The sequence below is a fragment of the Schistocerca americana genome, chromosome 4, assembly GCF_021461395.2.
Source record: "Schistocerca americana isolate TAMUIC-IGC-003095 chromosome 4, iqSchAmer2.1, whole genome shotgun sequence".
NCBI lineage: Eukaryota > Metazoa > Arthropoda > Insecta > Orthoptera > Acrididae > Schistocerca > Schistocerca americana.
This window is the reverse complement of record NC_060122.1, coordinates 537,879,735-537,898,017: the sequence shown is the minus strand read 5'-3', so window position 1 is coordinate 537,898,017 and position 18,283 is coordinate 537,879,735. Positions and strand designations below refer to the sequence as shown.

Genomic DNA, 18,283 nt, shown 5'->3' with positions numbered 1-18,283 from the left:
CACTCCCATGGGACCTTTGGTAGTAATCGAAGACTTGCTGACAGGTGTAATCCATTTGCCTCCCTTCAAGCTCGATGTCTTCTGCAATGATGTCATGTTTCAGCAGTATAATTGTCTTGGAGGCAGATATGTGCTACAGTGGTTTGAGGAGCATTACAATGAAATCATGTCGATGTCTCAGTGACCAAATTCACCTGTGTAAATCCTATGGAATCCATCTGGGCCACTATCAGGTGCCATGACCGTGTATGCAAATCAGTGGCCCATTACCTGTGCATAGACATCTAATACCACGTAAATCCAACAAACTGTCGGATCCCTGATACAGGGAATCGGTGATGTATTTCGTTTCAAAGACAGACAAACAGGCTACGAAGCAGTTGGTCATAATGTTTTGGGTCATCAGTGTAAATAAATAGTGCAACAAAAAACTTTTACTTAAAATAAAATGTACCCTTTAGAGATTACAATCATGAATAACTTAAATTAGAATGATCACACAGATAATATGGGGAAAGTAAACCAAAGATGGCAATTTATTGGTAGAACACGGAGAGAGTGCAACAGTTCTAGTGCAAGAGATTGCTTACACTGTACTTATCTGCCCTCTTCTGGAGTACTGCTATGCAGAGTGTGTGTGTGTGTGTGTGTGTGTGTGTGTGTGTGTGTGTGTGTAGGACATCAAAAAAGTTCAAAGGAGGGCAGCTCATTTTGTATTATCGCGAAACGCGGGAGAGAGTGCCACAGACATGTGTGAATTGGGGGTGGCCATAATGAAAAAAACGGTTTTTGCTGTGGCAGGATCTTCTCCTCTGCCAAAATATTTTTTGTTTGCACCCATCTACATAAGGAGGAATAATCATCATCATCATATAATAGAAATCAGAGTTCGTATAGAACTTGTTTTTCCTGCATGCTGTTAGTGAGTGTAACAGAAGAGAAATAACATTGTCATTCTATGAACCCTCTGCCAGGCACATAATTGTGAACTGCAGAGGAATTGTGTATATGTTTTTTCTATCATTCGTTACATTTTTGGGGGAATCTTCTTCGCAGTTCATATATCGGAGAGGAGCTGTTGCTGCTTTCATAATTGTCACACGTGACCATAACAGCTGAACCATTGCCTTTATTATAAAGGGGGGAAGTTGTTTTTGTACATATTGAAAATGTACATTGTCATATAACTTTGAACTTAAACCAGATATAATTTCTGAACATCGTTCAACTACTTGTTTTACTATTACTTTCCAAATATTTTCATCGCTGCAAAGGAAGACACTTATTTAATGTATGCATCTTCTTCCAAGAAAACATGGCAGTTAACATCTAGAAAAAAGTTCCCAGAGGTTAGGGACTATTTTAATGTAAAGGTTGTTCACTTGTCAGTGTGTACAGGAGATATTAAACATTTCTGGCATATAACTTGTGTACATATGTGTCCTAAAAAAATCTACAGAAATGGGGTATTGTCCTCTTGCAAATAATAGCAGATTGAACTTTGTTACTTACAAGGGAACCTCCATATTGCACCCCCCTCAGATTTAGTTATAAGTTGGCATAGTGGATAGGCCTTGAAAAACTGGACACAGATCAATCGAGGAAACAGGAAGAAGTTGTGTGGAACTATGAAAAAAATAAGCAAAATATACAAACTGAGTAGTCCATGCGAAGATAGGCAACATGAAGGATATTCTGAGGTCAGGAGCGCCATGGTCCTGTGGTTAGCGTGAGCAGCTGTGGAACGAGAGGTCCTTGGTTCAAGTCTTCCTTACAGCATAAAATTTTATTTTTTATTTTCAGACAATTATCTAAGTTCAGGCACTCACACATAATCAACTTCGCTCTCCAAAATTCCAGGACATGTTCAGATTTGCTTGGACATATGCAGGATTTGACGGTCTACACACAGAAAAATTTGAAAACGTTAAAAACATATTTTGACAGAGCACAGGGAAAAGTGTGCGACTGTGAAACTGTTGGATTCATTTGTTGCAGTTTATGTGACAAACTCTTATGTTTTCATCACTTTTTTGGGAGTAATTCTCACATCCACAATAAAACCTAAATCGGGCAATGTAGAAGAATCTTTTTACCCATTCGCCAAGTGTACAAGTTAGGTGGGTCGACAACATATTCCTGTCATGTGACGCACGATCAAATGTTTTCGGTTCCCATTGGAGAGGCACGTCCTTTCGTCTACTAATCGCACGGTTTTGAGGTGCGGTCGCAAAACACAGACACTAAACTTATTACAGTGAACAGAGACGTCAATGAACGAATGGGCGGATCATAACTTTGCGAAAATAAAAACTTTTCACTTGAGAGGAGACTTGAACTAAGGACCTCTCGTCCCGCAGCTGCTCACGCTAACCACGGTGCTCCTGAGTTCAGATTATCCTTTACGTTGCCTATCTTCGCATGGACTCATTTTGTATATTTTGCTTATTTTTTCATAGTTCCACACAACTTCCTGTTTTCTCGATTGATCTGTATTCAGTTCTTCAAGGCCTATCCACTGTGCCAACTTATAACTAAATCTGAGGGGGGGTGCGATGGGGACGTTCCCTTGTTAGTGGCTTCAATCTCAAGTCTACTGCAATCATTTTTCTAGTAATTCTCTATTTTTTCCCCATCAAATGATTGGTCAGTTAATATTTATTTGGTGCAACACACACTTTGATCAGCATCTTCCATTATTTCACCAAACTGAATCTTCATTATAGATTAACTGCATTTTGGACTGAATCTTAAATGCAGACCATTTATCTCTAATGGGTTTTTATGGACCATCTGAGTAATCAACACACGTAATCCACCAGTCCATACCTTCTTTCTCCTTATATGTCTCACTTACAGTAATGACCAAACATTATGTTGTAGAACAGCTGTAGTAAAATGTAAAAACTTATAAAGGAGAGAGAGAGAGAGAGAGGAAAAAAGGGTTGTCTACGTGTCTTCTCCTAAATTGCGAAAATTATGTTATCATCAATATAGTACTCCACAAAACTAACCTTACTGCTGACTCAACCATGTAGAGTTGGACATGTAAAAATTGTAGTCCTGTTTTGAGATGTTAGCAATGATTTTTAGTCACAAGTTTTACGTATAGAAGAGCTAACCAAGGACTACATCTTTAACAGTACTCAGTATTTGTTTCGATACACCTTAATAGATAAAAGATGAACACCATCCCTATTATGGTTTGTGCACTCCCAGTTTTGAATTGCTGGAACCAATCATTCATTCAAAACTTGCTTAAAGGGACAAGTAACTATCCACCAAGATGAATGGCCACTGTGGCCAGGTGGACCACCCTGTTACACAAAATGCTCAATAGCAGTGGCTGCTTCACAACTAGGGCCATCTGGATCCACAGTAACCTACTGCCTCCAGTCCCTCACCCTCATTGTGCACTGATCTTTCACCTTCCCTTCCTCAGCCTCGTGACACTACAGTTCCACCAGGCAGCACTGTTTCCTGCACCCTCATTCTGTTTCGGATTGTTGTTCCCAGTCAGTGCATTTCTGTCTGGCCTAAACAGCTAGATATATTCTAAATTGGGAAAGAAAATCTTCACTTTAGGGATAAAATTACACCTACTTGTATGACTACATTGTATATTCAGCTTACACACTGCAATTATACGAGTTTATGTCTGCCAACAGTACTACTATTCAGTGAGTTGTCATTACTTGGCTGCCACTGTTCTACACTATGGCCAACTTTTGGCAAATTTAAAAGGAAATTTTATTTTTCTTATGATAATCCTGTTCCAGATAAACGAAACCTTGTCCTTGACAAAACAGGTTTCACAGTATTAAGCTACCACAATTACTATTAACATGTCGAAACAGCCACAATTGTTTACAGCAGTCAACTCATTAGAAGTTAACTGAATTTGCTGAAATCAAATAATGTATTCCATGTGTTATACTGTTTTACATCCATTGTTATTTTGTTTCAGGTTATGGAATTACATCAGATGGAAAAGTTATTTACATCAATGCATCAACATGTGATATAAATTACCTCCCCACAAACCCCCCGATTGTATTTGATGTGTCTTTACCACAGTCTGTAAATAAATGAATATATAGTATATGGTATACTCCACGAGAGTTATAACAAGGAAAGGAATATAAGAACTGATATTTATTCAGCAGACGAAGTATAAGTAAAATGATACAAAGTGTACAACAATGCATATAAAAACATCTTTAGACAGTTCATTTTAAACAGAATAACTGTTAAGTCATCACATACACAAAATAAGTTTGCTGACAAGCAATCAATTACAAGGTTTCTCAAATGTTCTTTGTAAAAGACAGGTCTCAAATAAAACTGAAAGCCAGCTTATTACAACTATGAACAATATTCTCTTTATTGATTCTTCAGTAATTATCTACTTTTGGTTATGAAATTAAGTATCTATACAGAATTTCAATATGTAAAGAAATGAGATTCTTTTATAACCTCGTTCAACATTCCATGTCCACAGTATCTATATTTCTTCAGTATGGTACATTTGAAAATAGATATGATACTGATTCTCCATTGTGTGTCCTACGGACTGCTTCAGCAAACATCATTGACACATCAATGCACTGCAACAGACAAAGAGCACAGAACTTTATTTCTGTTATGACTAACCTCTTGGGAAATACCGTCACTGATAAATTTTAAAGCTGACTTAATTATTTCTGTAAGTGGCAGATATGGCTAATAATTATCTACTGAATTAAAGTTACAGTTAATTAAGAGGGTATTGTAAGTGTGGAAAGTAATCATAACTGAAAACCAGTAAAGGCAATCTACAACCAATCAGGGAAAGAAACTTTTGTTAAAGTCCTTTCAAACATTTTTTCAGGTTTCCATTGGACCCCATTGTTTCCCTTCTCACAGGTATGCCATAAGATTACTCAGTCATGGCCTTATTGGCAGCCTGCCTGACCCTAAGCACTGCTACCTGCTGTGCAAACCCTCATCAAATTCCAATGAATAACCTATAAGATTTGTCTGCTTCTATCAAACTTCCTACGAATCTTAGTTTCTCATTCTCATGCACACATTAAGCTCCTCTACAAAACTACACTGCAGTTCATAAGTGATTGGTAGAGGTTTCGCACACTCCACAGCAGAATGAAAATGTCATTCTGGCTTAACTCTTTCTGTGTGAGCTACGATTTCTCTTATGATGATTATTTTTCCTTACACACACACACACACACACACACACAACACACACACAGAGAGAGAGAGAGAGAGAGAGAGAGAGAGAGAGAGAGAGAGAGAGAGAGAGAGAGAGAAGAAAAATGGCAACTAATATTTCCTGAAACGATCTCCCCATAATGAAATAGCTTTTGTTCTAATGACTACTAACCCAACTCTTATATCTGTGACATGCCCTCTATTTTGTGATTAAAAAAATTCAAAGAACAGCTTGTTCTCTGCCAACCCAATCTGAATAACCCCATACTGTGTGGCAGTACGCCAGAAGAGGATGGAGTAGTGTAGACAGTCTCTCTCATAGATTTGTCACATCTTGTAAGCACACTGCCAATAAATCAGTCTCTGGTTCACCTTCACATTTTCTATGTCATATTTAAATTGTTTGCAATTTCACAGAAATTTAAAGTATTCATTTTAGCACTCATTTGGGTGTCTTATTTATACTCAACTGCCACATTTTCATGGATGTCTTGTCTAAATCATCAATTGAAATGGTTTTGATCTTCTGATAACTTTCCTGTGCAATAAATGACAGCATCACCTGCACACAATCTACAAGGACTGCTGAGATTTACTCTTAAATTCTTTATGTCGATTACGAACAGCAGACGGCCTGCAACACTTCCTTGGGGACTGCCTGATTACCACTCCTGGGTGGTTGTGTTTGTGTTTGTGTTTTTTTTTTTTTTTTTTTTTTTTTTTTGGGGCCTGCAAATTCACTCCACAACAGTCATCACTTGCACACTGTGTACATTAGGCCAGCAAAACAATATTTGCTGTTCTCTCAAGGACTCTGTTCAAGTCCCCTTAAGCCATCAGGATTTATGTTTCCTGTGGTTTCCCTAAATCATTCTACACATTTTGGCTAGGATGGTTCTTTTGAGAAGGCATAGCTGACTTCCTTCTCCACCTTCTCATAATATGAGCTTGTGCTCCACCTCTGATGATCCCATTGTCAACAAGAGGAACTCTGACCTTCCTTCCTTCCTTCCTTCGACTCGACTATTGTCTCCATCTGTGGTTGGAAGAGCAATTTGAGTACAACTGAACTGTTTTAAGTATCAACAAGTTTCTCACCTGCAATTGTCTTCTGCTGGCTGTTGTCATTGGTGCTTAAGTTTTGCTGTGGCTGACAGAAGGTCGGAGGGAAGGAGATTGATTGAGACCGGGAGGGGAGGGGAGGGGGGGGGGGGGGGGGCGGAACCTGATGGATGGATCCCTGTTTGGCTAGAGAAATAGGTGTTTGTTTGCATGAACTGGTGTTGTTGCCATTTTGTTTCTCCCGTTTTTAGAATTAAACAATGGAAAATCTATGATGGGATGTAACAATATCACGAGAAGAAAAGTTGTTACTCACCTTATAGTGGAGATGCTGAGTTGCAGATAGGCACAACAAAAAGCCTCTTGCAATTATAGCCTTTGTCTATTAAGGCCTTCTTTAACACACACACACACACACACACACACACACACACACACACACACACACACACACACACACACACACACACACACCTATAACTGAGTCTTTTTGGTGAGTAGCATCTTCCCTTCTTATGATATTGTTTTCAGAATTAAAGTATTTAACATCCATGACATGTGCCTGGTTCCCCTATTTTGATGTCAACATCATGGTTGGTCCAGATTTCTCATTTTGCTTGTGTATACTTTGTCCAGCACTTTACTTCAACCTTTTGTATTTTATGTTGTTTTACTGATATTGCATGTGACATCTGTCCACTTGTTATCTATGTGTGTGTCCAATAACCATACATATTACTTGGAATTTTAATACTTCGAACTCTTATCACTTCTTAAATGTAACTAAGTGAAAAGGAGCTTATTGTTATATAAAAGCATATAATATTGCCATGTAGCATTTTGACCACAGAAAAAGGTCACTTCTATAATTGACACACTTTATGATGAAATTCCCTTACACTTGCATTGTTTTTGAGAAAAGATTATCCACTGCTATTTCTTCGCACACTATTAAATAGATGAATAATTTAAATGTTATATATTGCTGAAAATTAGAGAAGACTACCTCTTTAGTCCAAAAAGATATTAAGGAGTATAATCAAAGACAGGGAAAAATCACCAACAGGTGGACTGCTATAGTAAAATCTAAGTTCCATAAACTTATTTCTGACATTCATGCTCTTAATGAGAGTTTCACCAACCTGTATCCTAGGACAGTCCTTCATGTGTTGCTCTTGTGGGATAGTGTTGGTTACAACTACTGCTTCGAAACATGCATTGTTTATTCTTGATATTGCAGGCCCCGAAAATATACCATGAGTTAAGATAGCATAAACCTTGGTTGCACCAGCTTCCAGAAGCCTAGTTTTTGAACAAAGAAAATGCAACTGTATCTGCAGTACTCTTTTCTTCTTTTACATAAAAAAATATGAATGTATACTCACTTTTCAGCAGCATGACAAATTGTACCACAAGTGTCAGCCATGTCATCTACCAATATGGCAACTCTGTCTTTCACATCTCCAACCAGCACCATTGCTGCAACTTCATTTGCTTTTTTGCGTTCTTTATGGATAAGTGCGAATTCAACATTCAGCCTATCAGCTATGGATGTAACCCTAAAAAACAGTAACACCAATAATAGTAGCAGCAGCAGCAGCAGCAGCAGCAGCAGAAACAATAACAAGAACTATTCCAGTATCAAGTTAAAATCTTTAGTGTGAGGAGACAGTTTCTAGGAAGTATACAAAAATAAGATGATCCTTCTCCTCTAGCAAAAAACATGAAAAGCATTACAATGACAATATCAACACTGTGTTTTTCATATCATTCAGATAAATTCCAGAGAAAACCCATGCTGGTCTAGGATAATTTTATTTTCCCTTTGTTAGTTTAACTTTATGCAACATTAATAACTTATTTAAGTTATTGTTCTCTCTTATATAATACAACTAACAACTATGGAATTTGAAAGTAGATTTTGATTCACTGTCATTTTCAAATTATTTCCTGCATCATGTCAACCCCTCACACAGGGTAATGGAATTTTTAGATTTTGAAAGCCAGTATTTAATCCGCCTATTAAATTTAAGTTGAATTTGCTCAGTACTTTCTGTCTGGGCAGCAATAACTTACATTTCTAGCACTCTGCTTGGCCTCTGGTCAAAAACACACCCGAAGTGTTGAAGTAATTTGTAAGGGAGGGAGGGGGTGGGGGGGAGGGGGAGAGAGAGAGAGAGAGAGAGAGAGAGAGAGAGAGAGAGAGAGAGAGAGAGAGGGGGGGGGGGGGGGGTGAACATCAATAGCATTAGCGTAAAGGAACCAGTGCAAAGCTAAATATTAGCAATCACTTTTTGCATATCTGTTAATTTCTTACTTTATGCTGCATGAAAACCTACACACTGTCTATGGTATTCTGAGTCCAATTATGAACCTCACTTCCACAGCCTAGAAACTAAGAGAAAATTCACAGTCTAATACAGTTGCTGTGCTGTTATCTGTAAACTTTATTAGTGTTCAGCAATTACAGATGGTAAGTCTATTGATGCATTCTTGCAGGAACAAACACCTTTACATATTTAATGGCACAGAATTAACACACATTCCGATTAGTGCAATCGAAGCAAGGCATTGTGCACTCTGCATATCAATAGTAAATCTATAAGCTATGTTATATTTTACAACTGTTCACCTGCTTACTGCCTATGATTTAAAAGATCTGTGAAATATTTTATACAGAATCAGTGAGTAACGACATTGAACATTAAACTGCTTTTATATAGCACCGATAATCCTAATCTGAGAGCTTTAAAGTGAACATGGCAACTGTACATGAGACTAAACTGTATTTTATGAAGTTGACCAAACAACATTCTTACACATCAGATTACGTTTCTTTTCTGGTGCAGCCACAATGAATTACTAATCCCAGAAATATTAGCTCACGTAATTCCCTAAATGTGACTTTTTTTAAAACTAGTCTATGCGGATTCACTTTCCTTCTAGAAAATAATCAACATGAGAAAAAAAATTGACAATTACGGAGTGAAAAATATTTAAAAATGTAAATATGTTATGCAATTGCATACAATCCAATACGACTAAGTAGTTAGAAATTATTGTTAGCTTTACTTAGTATGTGCACAATTTAAAACATCAGCCTTTGTTGCCAGCATAAATGAAACACACTCATATATGAGCACATATTAATAATGTTTATTACTTCCACTAATAGTTATTGGCCATACTTTGAAACTCGTCTAATTTTCTCAGATACCATGAGAAGGTAGTTTCATAATGTGAGATTTGTGTAAAATTTAAAATACTGTAACTAGAATACCCAAAAAACTGTAACTAACCTTTTGGCACCACCAGCATCTGGTGATACTATAATACTGTTACGCCATTCTACTATGTTTTCTTTAATCCATTTCAAAACAGCTGGTTCTGCATACAGATTATCTACAGGGATATCAAAGAATCCCTGTATTTGAGATGCATGGAGATCCATTGTAATAATGTGATCAGCACCAGCCACAGATAACATATTTGCCACCAACTTGGCTGATATCGGTGCTCGGCTCTGTCAAAAAAATGCCGAACGTACATACAATGTTACATCACATGTACTAAGGTCCATTTGCAACATTATATTGTGGCAAGAAAAATCATAACAAATAATTCTCATATAACCCTTCCTGCAGGGGAGCTGAAGGAGAAATGATTATTAGCTGTATAAAAACACTTCCAAGAAAGAAAAATCAGCAGAAATGTTTACAATGTGTGAATGAAAAACTTAAAAAGTTTAATGTGTTGCAAATGCACCCCAGTTAGTTTAAAAGTAAGTTAGGAAATAGAAATAAAACCATAGTTATAGGAAGCAATGCAAAACACTGATTATTTTGCAATTAGCATTGAAAAAAATACTCAAAACAGACAGGCATAAATATCAACACAAAAACATTTATTTCCAAAGTAACAGTGATTCACTGTAACATATGAAGGCCAAGGAAGTAACAAAATTTGTTATAATTCATGCAGAAGTCTCATGAGGTTCTTGTTTATTAAAGAAAATGTGCAAAGTGTAACAAGGGTCCACACTCATTTTGTTGGCTGGAATTGTATTGACAAACTTTAGCATAGTTCAATTCTAAACTACCAATTTCATAAGATCTTGTGCGCATAGGTAATTCAGGAGAGCGTTTGTGAATGGAGTTTAATAAAAAATGTCTTCCAGTCTATTCAGAACAGTGTTCCCAAATAGCAGAGGAATAAACCTAAGGATTTATCCCATTTGATTTTATCTACCTATTTGGAAAATAACTTTTCCTCATTTTGTTAATTTCAAATTCTTTGTATTCACGTATTCAAAAATGTACCCACTTTCATTTATCTCCAAGACAAGAGAGTTCCCTAAGGGACAATATGTGGAAAGAATTGTAATACGCATAAAAATGATTTTAAGTGCCTTCTCTTTTTTTTTTTTTTGCATATGTACAGTGACACACTGCTACCATGCTAATCATCCAGCAATGCTACTACATGGTGCATCCCAACAACACTAGTTCCATATAAGTTAATGCCATGAGTGAGTTGGGTTAAACAGCGAACACAACAGGACAATGAAGCTATACAAACTCTTACATGCAAATAATTGTTAGTAGTTACGTCATTCCTCCTGAAAAGTTTGGGCTATGTGCACTAGCTGTATGCAGCTCTCTCAATGAGCACCAACAGCATCAATATACACAACTTTTGAGATGTAAAAACTTCAGGCACATTTTCTAATGTACCTGTCACTTTTAATGAAATTTCAATTTTGTGTTTAAGACAGTAAGTATGTAGACATAAAACTTACACAATTAACTATAAGCATCAGTATTTTATATGAATGCAGAGCCTATATCAATCCACAATGTTTGCAACATTACACAATTAAAATAAGTGTTCTGAGTTTTAAGAAGGATGGTTTGAAATTCAGATGCCATCAATCAAAAGAATACCTGACAAGGTACTAACACCAGATTCTGAATAAATGTCTAAGAAATGCCTAACTTTTGTTGCCAGCATTATACACTAGCCTCTAAAGATTCTGTCCAACAATGCCAAAAATACAGACAGAATCTTTCTCCCTGTAAAAACTATAGAAACACACCATTGTACAACCATACTCTGGCTATTAACTGATATGTCTTAGTTTAAAGTTAAGCATGACTGACTGAAGAGCATCATACAAAGCAAGTGTGTTCATTTCAAAGACACAGCCAGCAGCCAGTACCATGTACATTTGTGTGTGTACACAATGTCAAACAGAGTGCTGTATTTTCTCCACCCATGCTGTATTTATGAAGACTTCCATAAACAGTTGCTAGTGATAACTTTTAGGTAAGTGTGGTTGTCTGACATGCTTAAGATCACTGACATTGTAGCCAGTGATTGGCAGGAGGAGGGACGAATGCAACACGAAAATGCTATATCCATCCACTAAGATGTGTTTGGTCAGTTACCACCAGATGTTCAATTAACTACTTCATTATCTTCGAGAAAGAAAATCTCTGTGCTTAGGATATTGGTGTATAATCTCTCAAAAAGCTGACACACACATTTGAGAAGGAAAAGGGGGAGGAGGAAGACAGGAGGAAGGTTTGTGAAGAGTCTCAAATAACAAAGTCTTGAAATAGGAGACGAATTTCTGAGCAGTACTTGCCTTCAAGATACCAACTTTTTAATACTGTCGATGTGAACACACAAAATGCACAGAGTGGCATATCCTAGTTTTCTTTCATAAAGAGAGGAGAGTGGAATGGAAGGGAAGGGAAGGGAAAGCCACCCACACCCCAGGATGTGACAGACCCACATGTTGTGAGGATGAGAGGACGCAAAGCTCACTGAAAATGTTTTCTGGTCTCCTCTTCGCTACATGGTGGTGGTTCTCATTCTGGGTGTGTGAGACCAGTCCTTTCTTTTTAACCTTTCCCACCAATCACCACCTTTTCCAAGCAAGGAAGTAATCAAATGCTGGGACTGTTTAGTGTACTGTGTGTGGGACACGCAGACCTGCAGTGGAGAGGGGGGGAGGTGCAAGCACCATTCTTGAATGGCAGAAATTCCCATTAGCAAAGGATCCCTGACTGTACCTATTTTGAAGTGTTGCAAAGGCAGCTCATTTTCAGTTATAAACAGAAGCATGTACTGAAGAACTGCGTTGTTCAAATGGTATGGAAAAATTACAGATCCTTGCATATGAGCAATGCTGACCAAAATAGGAGCTGTAGTTTTTCCTGTATATGAGGTAGTCATGGCTAGTCAGCCAGGATAATCACAGATTTCCAGCATCTCCCAGATTAAGTGCTCCATCAGTGAACGTGTATGGCACCGTAAATTTCACCTCTAGAAGACCAAATTAATAATAAATTAATAAAGAATAAGTTATTTTTGACAATGTGATTATGAAACAAAATTTTAAATGTACTGGCTACCTCAGTCTGTAACTTTCTCCACAAAACCTGATTACATAACTTTCTGAATGCAAGTACGAAGATTTGAGAAGCCCATGTGTGCTGATTATTCCATTGAGTGAAATACAAATCTCTAATTCATCCTTCATGGGGAAAAAAAACACCAGGACAATGTTTTTTGGAAATGAAAAAGAAACCAAGAGGAACACTAACAAATTCGCAGCTTAATTTTTGCTTATATATTCCACAAATGGATATTTATAGAAACTAAGTTCTGGTGTTATTTCCTATCACATCCCTGTCTTATCCTATCTTTGATTCTGTCTCTAATGGCCTTCTTGGCAACTAGAAGTAACACCCAAAACCACTTCCTTCCTTCCAAACTTTAATACTGGGCTTGCAAAAAAGTTTGTTCGGTCTATTATCTCGTGCAAGTTCATTCCTATCCACTCTTATCAAAATGATATTATATAACTTATTTGCATATTTCCAATATTCAAACGTTATGATAGTGTCAGCATCGTGTGTTCTACACAACTGCAAAACTGAGCTGCAGTTGATTAATTCATTCAATAAAAATCTGTCAAATGATGTTTTGGAGATCTGAACGTGATGCATTCCTAACAGTCACCTTACAAAGTGCATTAAAAAAAAATATCTCAAATGTCGAGAAGCAATCTAGAGATGATTATATATATTTCTGTGGGATGAATTAACATTGGTACTTGCTGTTTGAGAAAACATTTCAGTTCCACTTGGACTGAATATAGCAAAACCAACCACTTGTGTGCCATTTGTAACTGATTAAAATAAATGCCAAAGGATCACTTAACCAGATATATGAATTGTTTACAATAATCTAGAGCATAAAATACCACAAAACTACGCCCCCTTACTGTTTTTAAAGGAGACGGGGGATTCGCTTCACAAATTTATAAATGTTACTAAAGAAATGACTAAAAAGTTGTGTGCTACAGACAACAGCTGACAAAAATGATTCTAGTTTATTCAGTATATAGAACACATTCTATCACTATGACCTAACACCCTGAACAAACTCATTTGCTAACCCAATATAAATTCAGTAAATGCCACAAGAAATACTTTGAACAAGGCTGTAGTCCACTCAACACTAATCTCATGTCATATAATCCTAAACAATTTAACAAATTAGTTCACAAAAATACAATCTACTGTAGCAGAAATAACTTTTTCGAAAGGGAAAAATAAACTGTTAGGAAAAGAGAGACATTTAGAGTAATCTGATGATTCTGGATTTTTCTATTGTGAATACTGCAGGGAGATTAACAAGAGTATCATTTGCTCACGCTATGTTGACACTGTACTCACTGCTGAAAGAACAGGAGCAAAATCCTGAAATGTGTGAAATGATTGTGTTGTTATATACAGCTGTTTAGCTACACAACTATTGTCCTGAAATAAAATTACCTATAAGTTAATGATCTGTCAAAAATACTACAAATGCCAAGCCGGGAACATAGTTACATTTACAGTTATACAGTTACCATTGTGCAGACAGGAAACACAGCAAACTCTAGAAAGACAAGAAACATGGGTCTTACACCAAGTTATATCTGCAATAAACATCGTTGGCATAAATGTATTGAACTGAAACCCAAACAAACAACAACAACAAAACAGGTTAAAAGTAGAGCAGAGCTGCCACAGTGACGGAAATAGCTCCAAGATAATCTGTGAAATGATTATGAAACATTAAATTATTTATATGGATACTTCTGTGGTACTGCCTTTGTATTATTTAATTTTCTGTTGCCCACGATACAAAGTCCTTTTGAAGCATATTCTATTCAATTCTTTCACTGCTCTTTCTTAATTTTATTACATAATTTAATTTTGCACAACATTTCCCTTATTGTAGACACTATTGCTCATGAGTATTTGAATGAACCTATTTTTTCACCTCTTTCTCACTCTTATATATGTTCCGTAAGATACATAAATTGTACTCATTCTTCACATAACAACAATATTTTTGTTCTTAATACCTTGCATTGGTTGATCATAAGATTATGGGTACCTGTGCAACCTACAAACAACAGAGCACCTACTGTCTAAATATGAAACGGGTACAAAATCAATTTGTAACGGACTCAAAGCTTGATTTTCAGCTGTAATATAACAACATCCTGATACTTTATTGCTCTTTCTCTTATCTCACCAATCAAAGAACTTTTCTACACAGTTTATAAAATCTATGTTAACACAATAGGTATTTTATTTACTACTACTACTACTACTACTACTACTACTAGTACACCCAGAAATTCTTTCATACTGCTTTTCTTGTCAGCTACAGAAACTTAGTTCTAGTGATTACAAAATGATATGATTAAACTGTACAAAATCACTACAGAAGTATTTATTACTTTGTAGGGAGACTACGTTTTTAAATAATTTTATTAACCACAACGGGGAAAAGGGGTATTGGCCTAAAAGCATGGTTTGTGATATCACCGATTTCAAAAGCCTTCTGCACACCTGTTAGCTTCTTCATAAAGGGATATCTTGTACTAACAAGAAAATCAGTGCCACTTAATTTTGAGCAGTTTGACATATGGTATCTCCTGATGTGCAAGTATGCTACAGTTTACGTCACTACCTCATTTAACAAAATAATCTACACAATTATCTATAATATCTCACTGTATTTGTCATCATATACAAATAATAAAATATGAAAAAATTGACATCATGCCAGAAATGAGAAATCTTTTAAATGATAAAAAGACTCCTCGAAGGCCAAGTGGTGTTATTGCAGAAATGACTGATACACTCACTGACCTGCTGACGTCAGCAAGACTGTCACAAAACACTCGTTCCGTGGGGGGTTTGACCTCTGCCCTATCAGTCAGAAACCACACAATATTTGTTCAGATAAGCCTTCCATTATTTTAAAGGAGTGACTGCCGAACATTTACACAGTACTTAATATAGCATTATAATATTTCTCCATGTGAAAGGGACTTGTGATTCTACACAAGGAAATAATACTCTCTACTTCATGCTGAGTGTTACTTGAAAATAACTACCTATTCTAAATATTAGAAGTTTGTTTATTTACGCAAATCGTGAAAGACATACCAACAAATCAACTCCATTACCAATTTAAAATTGACATACTTTACAGTCACAAGGAACATTTATTTAATGAAAGCAGACCAAAAGACAGACAGAGGATATCCACAACTGACTAAGCAAACTGCCTCAATGTTAACAACAACAATCTAGCAAAATTTTATATAAGAATGTTACAAGAGTGTCATTATATCTCTGCCACAGGTCACACAAATGGTATCATAACCAGTTATGCCTTATGATCAGATGACCTGTTTGAAAAGAAAAAAGGGTGATAGTACAATACTAAGGAACTAAATTACAAATGAAATACATTATACTAAGTAACTCTTCACCCGAAGAGGTCACAGAAGAGCCCACAATGTAAACACATCTGCAGTGTGATTGTTGGGACTAAAGGCTACCACTGACTATATAATATCTAGTTAACTCTTAAATTGCAAATACAATTTAAGATAAAGGAGGGAGAAACCATAACACACTATGAAGGAATTATCTGAATGGGATGGAAATTGGATGTTATGTGCATGTACAGACAAACAAATGATTACAATTTCAGAAAAATTTGAGAGGAAAGAGTTCACAAACTGAGCAAATAAATAACATGTCTGTTCAACTCGTGCCATTAGGCAAGCAATTATCTCAATTGGCATTCATTGATAGAGTTGCTGGATGTCCTTCTGAAGGATATCTCTTCAAATTTCATCCAGTTGGTGTGTTAGATCATCAAAATCTTGATCTAGTTAGAGGGCCCTGCCCATAATGATCCAAATGTTCTTAACTGGGGATAGACACGGTGACCTTGCTGGCCAAGGTAGGGCTCGGCATGCAAGAAGACGAGCAGTAAAAACTATCACCATTGGTAGGCGGGCATTATCTTACCAAAATGTAAGCCCAGGATGGTTTGACACAAAAGGCAACAAAACGGGATGTAGAATACCATTGAAGTACCGATGTGCTGTGTCGGTGCTGCAGATAACAACCAAAGGTGTCCTGCTATGAAATGAAATGTCATCCCAGACATCACTCCTGGATGTCTGGCCGTATGGTAAGCGACAATTGGGTTACCATCTCACTGCTGCCTGGGACATCTCCAGACAAAGCTGAACCCTTAGAACATAGCAGTATGTCGAGCATATTCTGTGCCCCATTTTGTTGCCCTTCATGCCAAGCCACTCTGGGCTTACATTTCAGCACGATAAAGCTGACCCACACAAGGCAAGAGTTTGTACCTTGTCTTCGTGCTTGTGAAACCCTATGTTGGCCAGCAAAGTGCCTGGCTCTCCCCCAACTGAGAAGTTTTGAAATGTTATGGGTAGGACCCTCAAACAACCTAGAATTTTGATAGTCTAACATGCCAACTGTACAGAATCTTGGCACAATATCCCTCAAGAGGACATCCAACAACAATCAATCCAAGCTGAATAACTTCACGCAGGCCCGAGGTGGACCAACACATTATTGACTTTATCAATTTATGAAGCTGTTCCTCTTGAATAAATCATCCAATTTTCCTGAAATCATTTGTTTGTATGTACTTGTACATTACATCTACTGATTTCCATCCAATTTGAATAATTACTTTGTGGTGTGTCTTTCTTTTTTGTGTTAGAGTGTATATATGATTAAGAATATTCACCATGCACAATTGAGTGTGAGAAACCCTTCTCAGGTAAATCAGTTTTACATCGTGAAGTTTCTTAATAATATACCTATTACCAACTTTATACTATGTAGTCAACTGTCACCTTCAGTCCCCACAATCTAAGTGCAGATATGTTTACATTGCAAGCTCTTCTCTGGGAGTCTTCAATTGCAAAATTACTACGTAACAAATTCAAGTACTGTATGGATGGTTGTGAATATAAGTTAATTTGATTTGTGATTTAGTTTCCTAGTATTTTAGTATTCCCTCCTCTTTCTTCTTAACAGATCACCTGATGCCAACTTGGTGATACAGAAATACTGGTTGTGACACCACTTTTGAAATCTGATGTAGAAAACGTAATTAAAAAATCACTAACTTCTTAACCAAAGGATCACCCACGTAGGTAATTATTGTCCAACAAGCAAAATTTAATTGTAATATTTGCTACAAATACATTAAAAATGCTGTGGTAGCAATGACTGCTCAATCATTTTAATTTATAATGAAATCTTCAAATAAGTCAATGTATTCTGTAAGCCAGAAATGGATAGCGGTGCTCTACAATATAAAAATAGTTTGAGAACAAAAAGCTGCTCAGAAGGTGCAATCTGTTCTGGGATGTATTAATCATGCAGTCAGTCACACTGCAAGCCTATGTGATTATGCAAGTAATTTTCTGGATTAATTTATGATGGATTTAATTGGTGTGTGTGTGTGTGTGTGTGTGTGTGTGTGTGTGTGTGTGTGTGTGTGGGGTGATATTGCAACTGGTTTCGCCACCTCCCTTCCTCCAGTCCAAAGACTGGTCTGATCCAGCTCTCAATGCTTAATTTTGTCTTGTGCAAGC

The 18,283-nt window shown here is 36.8% G+C and overlaps 2 protein-coding genes across 9 annotated transcripts in view; one reads left to right on the top strand and one right to left on the bottom strand.

Annotated features, from left to right (window-relative positions):
• The window catches only part of LOC124612656 (metallophosphoesterase domain-containing protein 1), an 81,703-nt gene extending 77,335 nt beyond the window's left edge, over nucleotides 1-4,368 (top strand). For both annotated transcript variants that reach the window (XM_047140973.1, XM_047140975.1), the window contains exon 5: nucleotides 3,968-4,368. In XM_047140973.1, coding sequence (XP_046996929.1) covers nucleotides 3,968-4,092 — 125 coding nt within the window. In that variant the 3' untranslated portion in view covers nucleotides 4,093-4,368. The remainder of the gene's footprint in view (nucleotides 1-3,967) is intronic.
• The window catches only part of LOC124612654 (ribose-phosphate pyrophosphokinase 1), a 74,655-nt gene continuing 60,509 nt past the window's right edge, over nucleotides 4,138-18,283 (bottom strand). For 5 of the 7 annotated variants that reach the window (XM_047140966.1, XM_047140968.1, XM_047140971.1 and 2 more), the window contains 4 exons: nucleotides 9,573-9,796; nucleotides 7,659-7,832; nucleotides 7,416-7,575; nucleotides 4,138-4,607 (listed from right to left, as the gene is read on the bottom strand). In XM_047140966.1, the coding sequence (XP_046996922.1) occupies nucleotides 4,515-4,607; nucleotides 7,416-7,575; nucleotides 7,659-7,832; nucleotides 9,573-9,796 (651 nt within the window). In that variant the 3' untranslated portion in view covers nucleotides 4,138-4,514. Of the gene's footprint in view, nucleotides 4,608-7,415; nucleotides 7,576-7,658; nucleotides 7,833-9,572; nucleotides 9,797-14,021; nucleotides 14,046-18,283 lie in introns of all 7 variants that reach the window. The other 2 variants (XR_006979558.1, XM_047140967.1) reach the window with 2 other exon arrangements.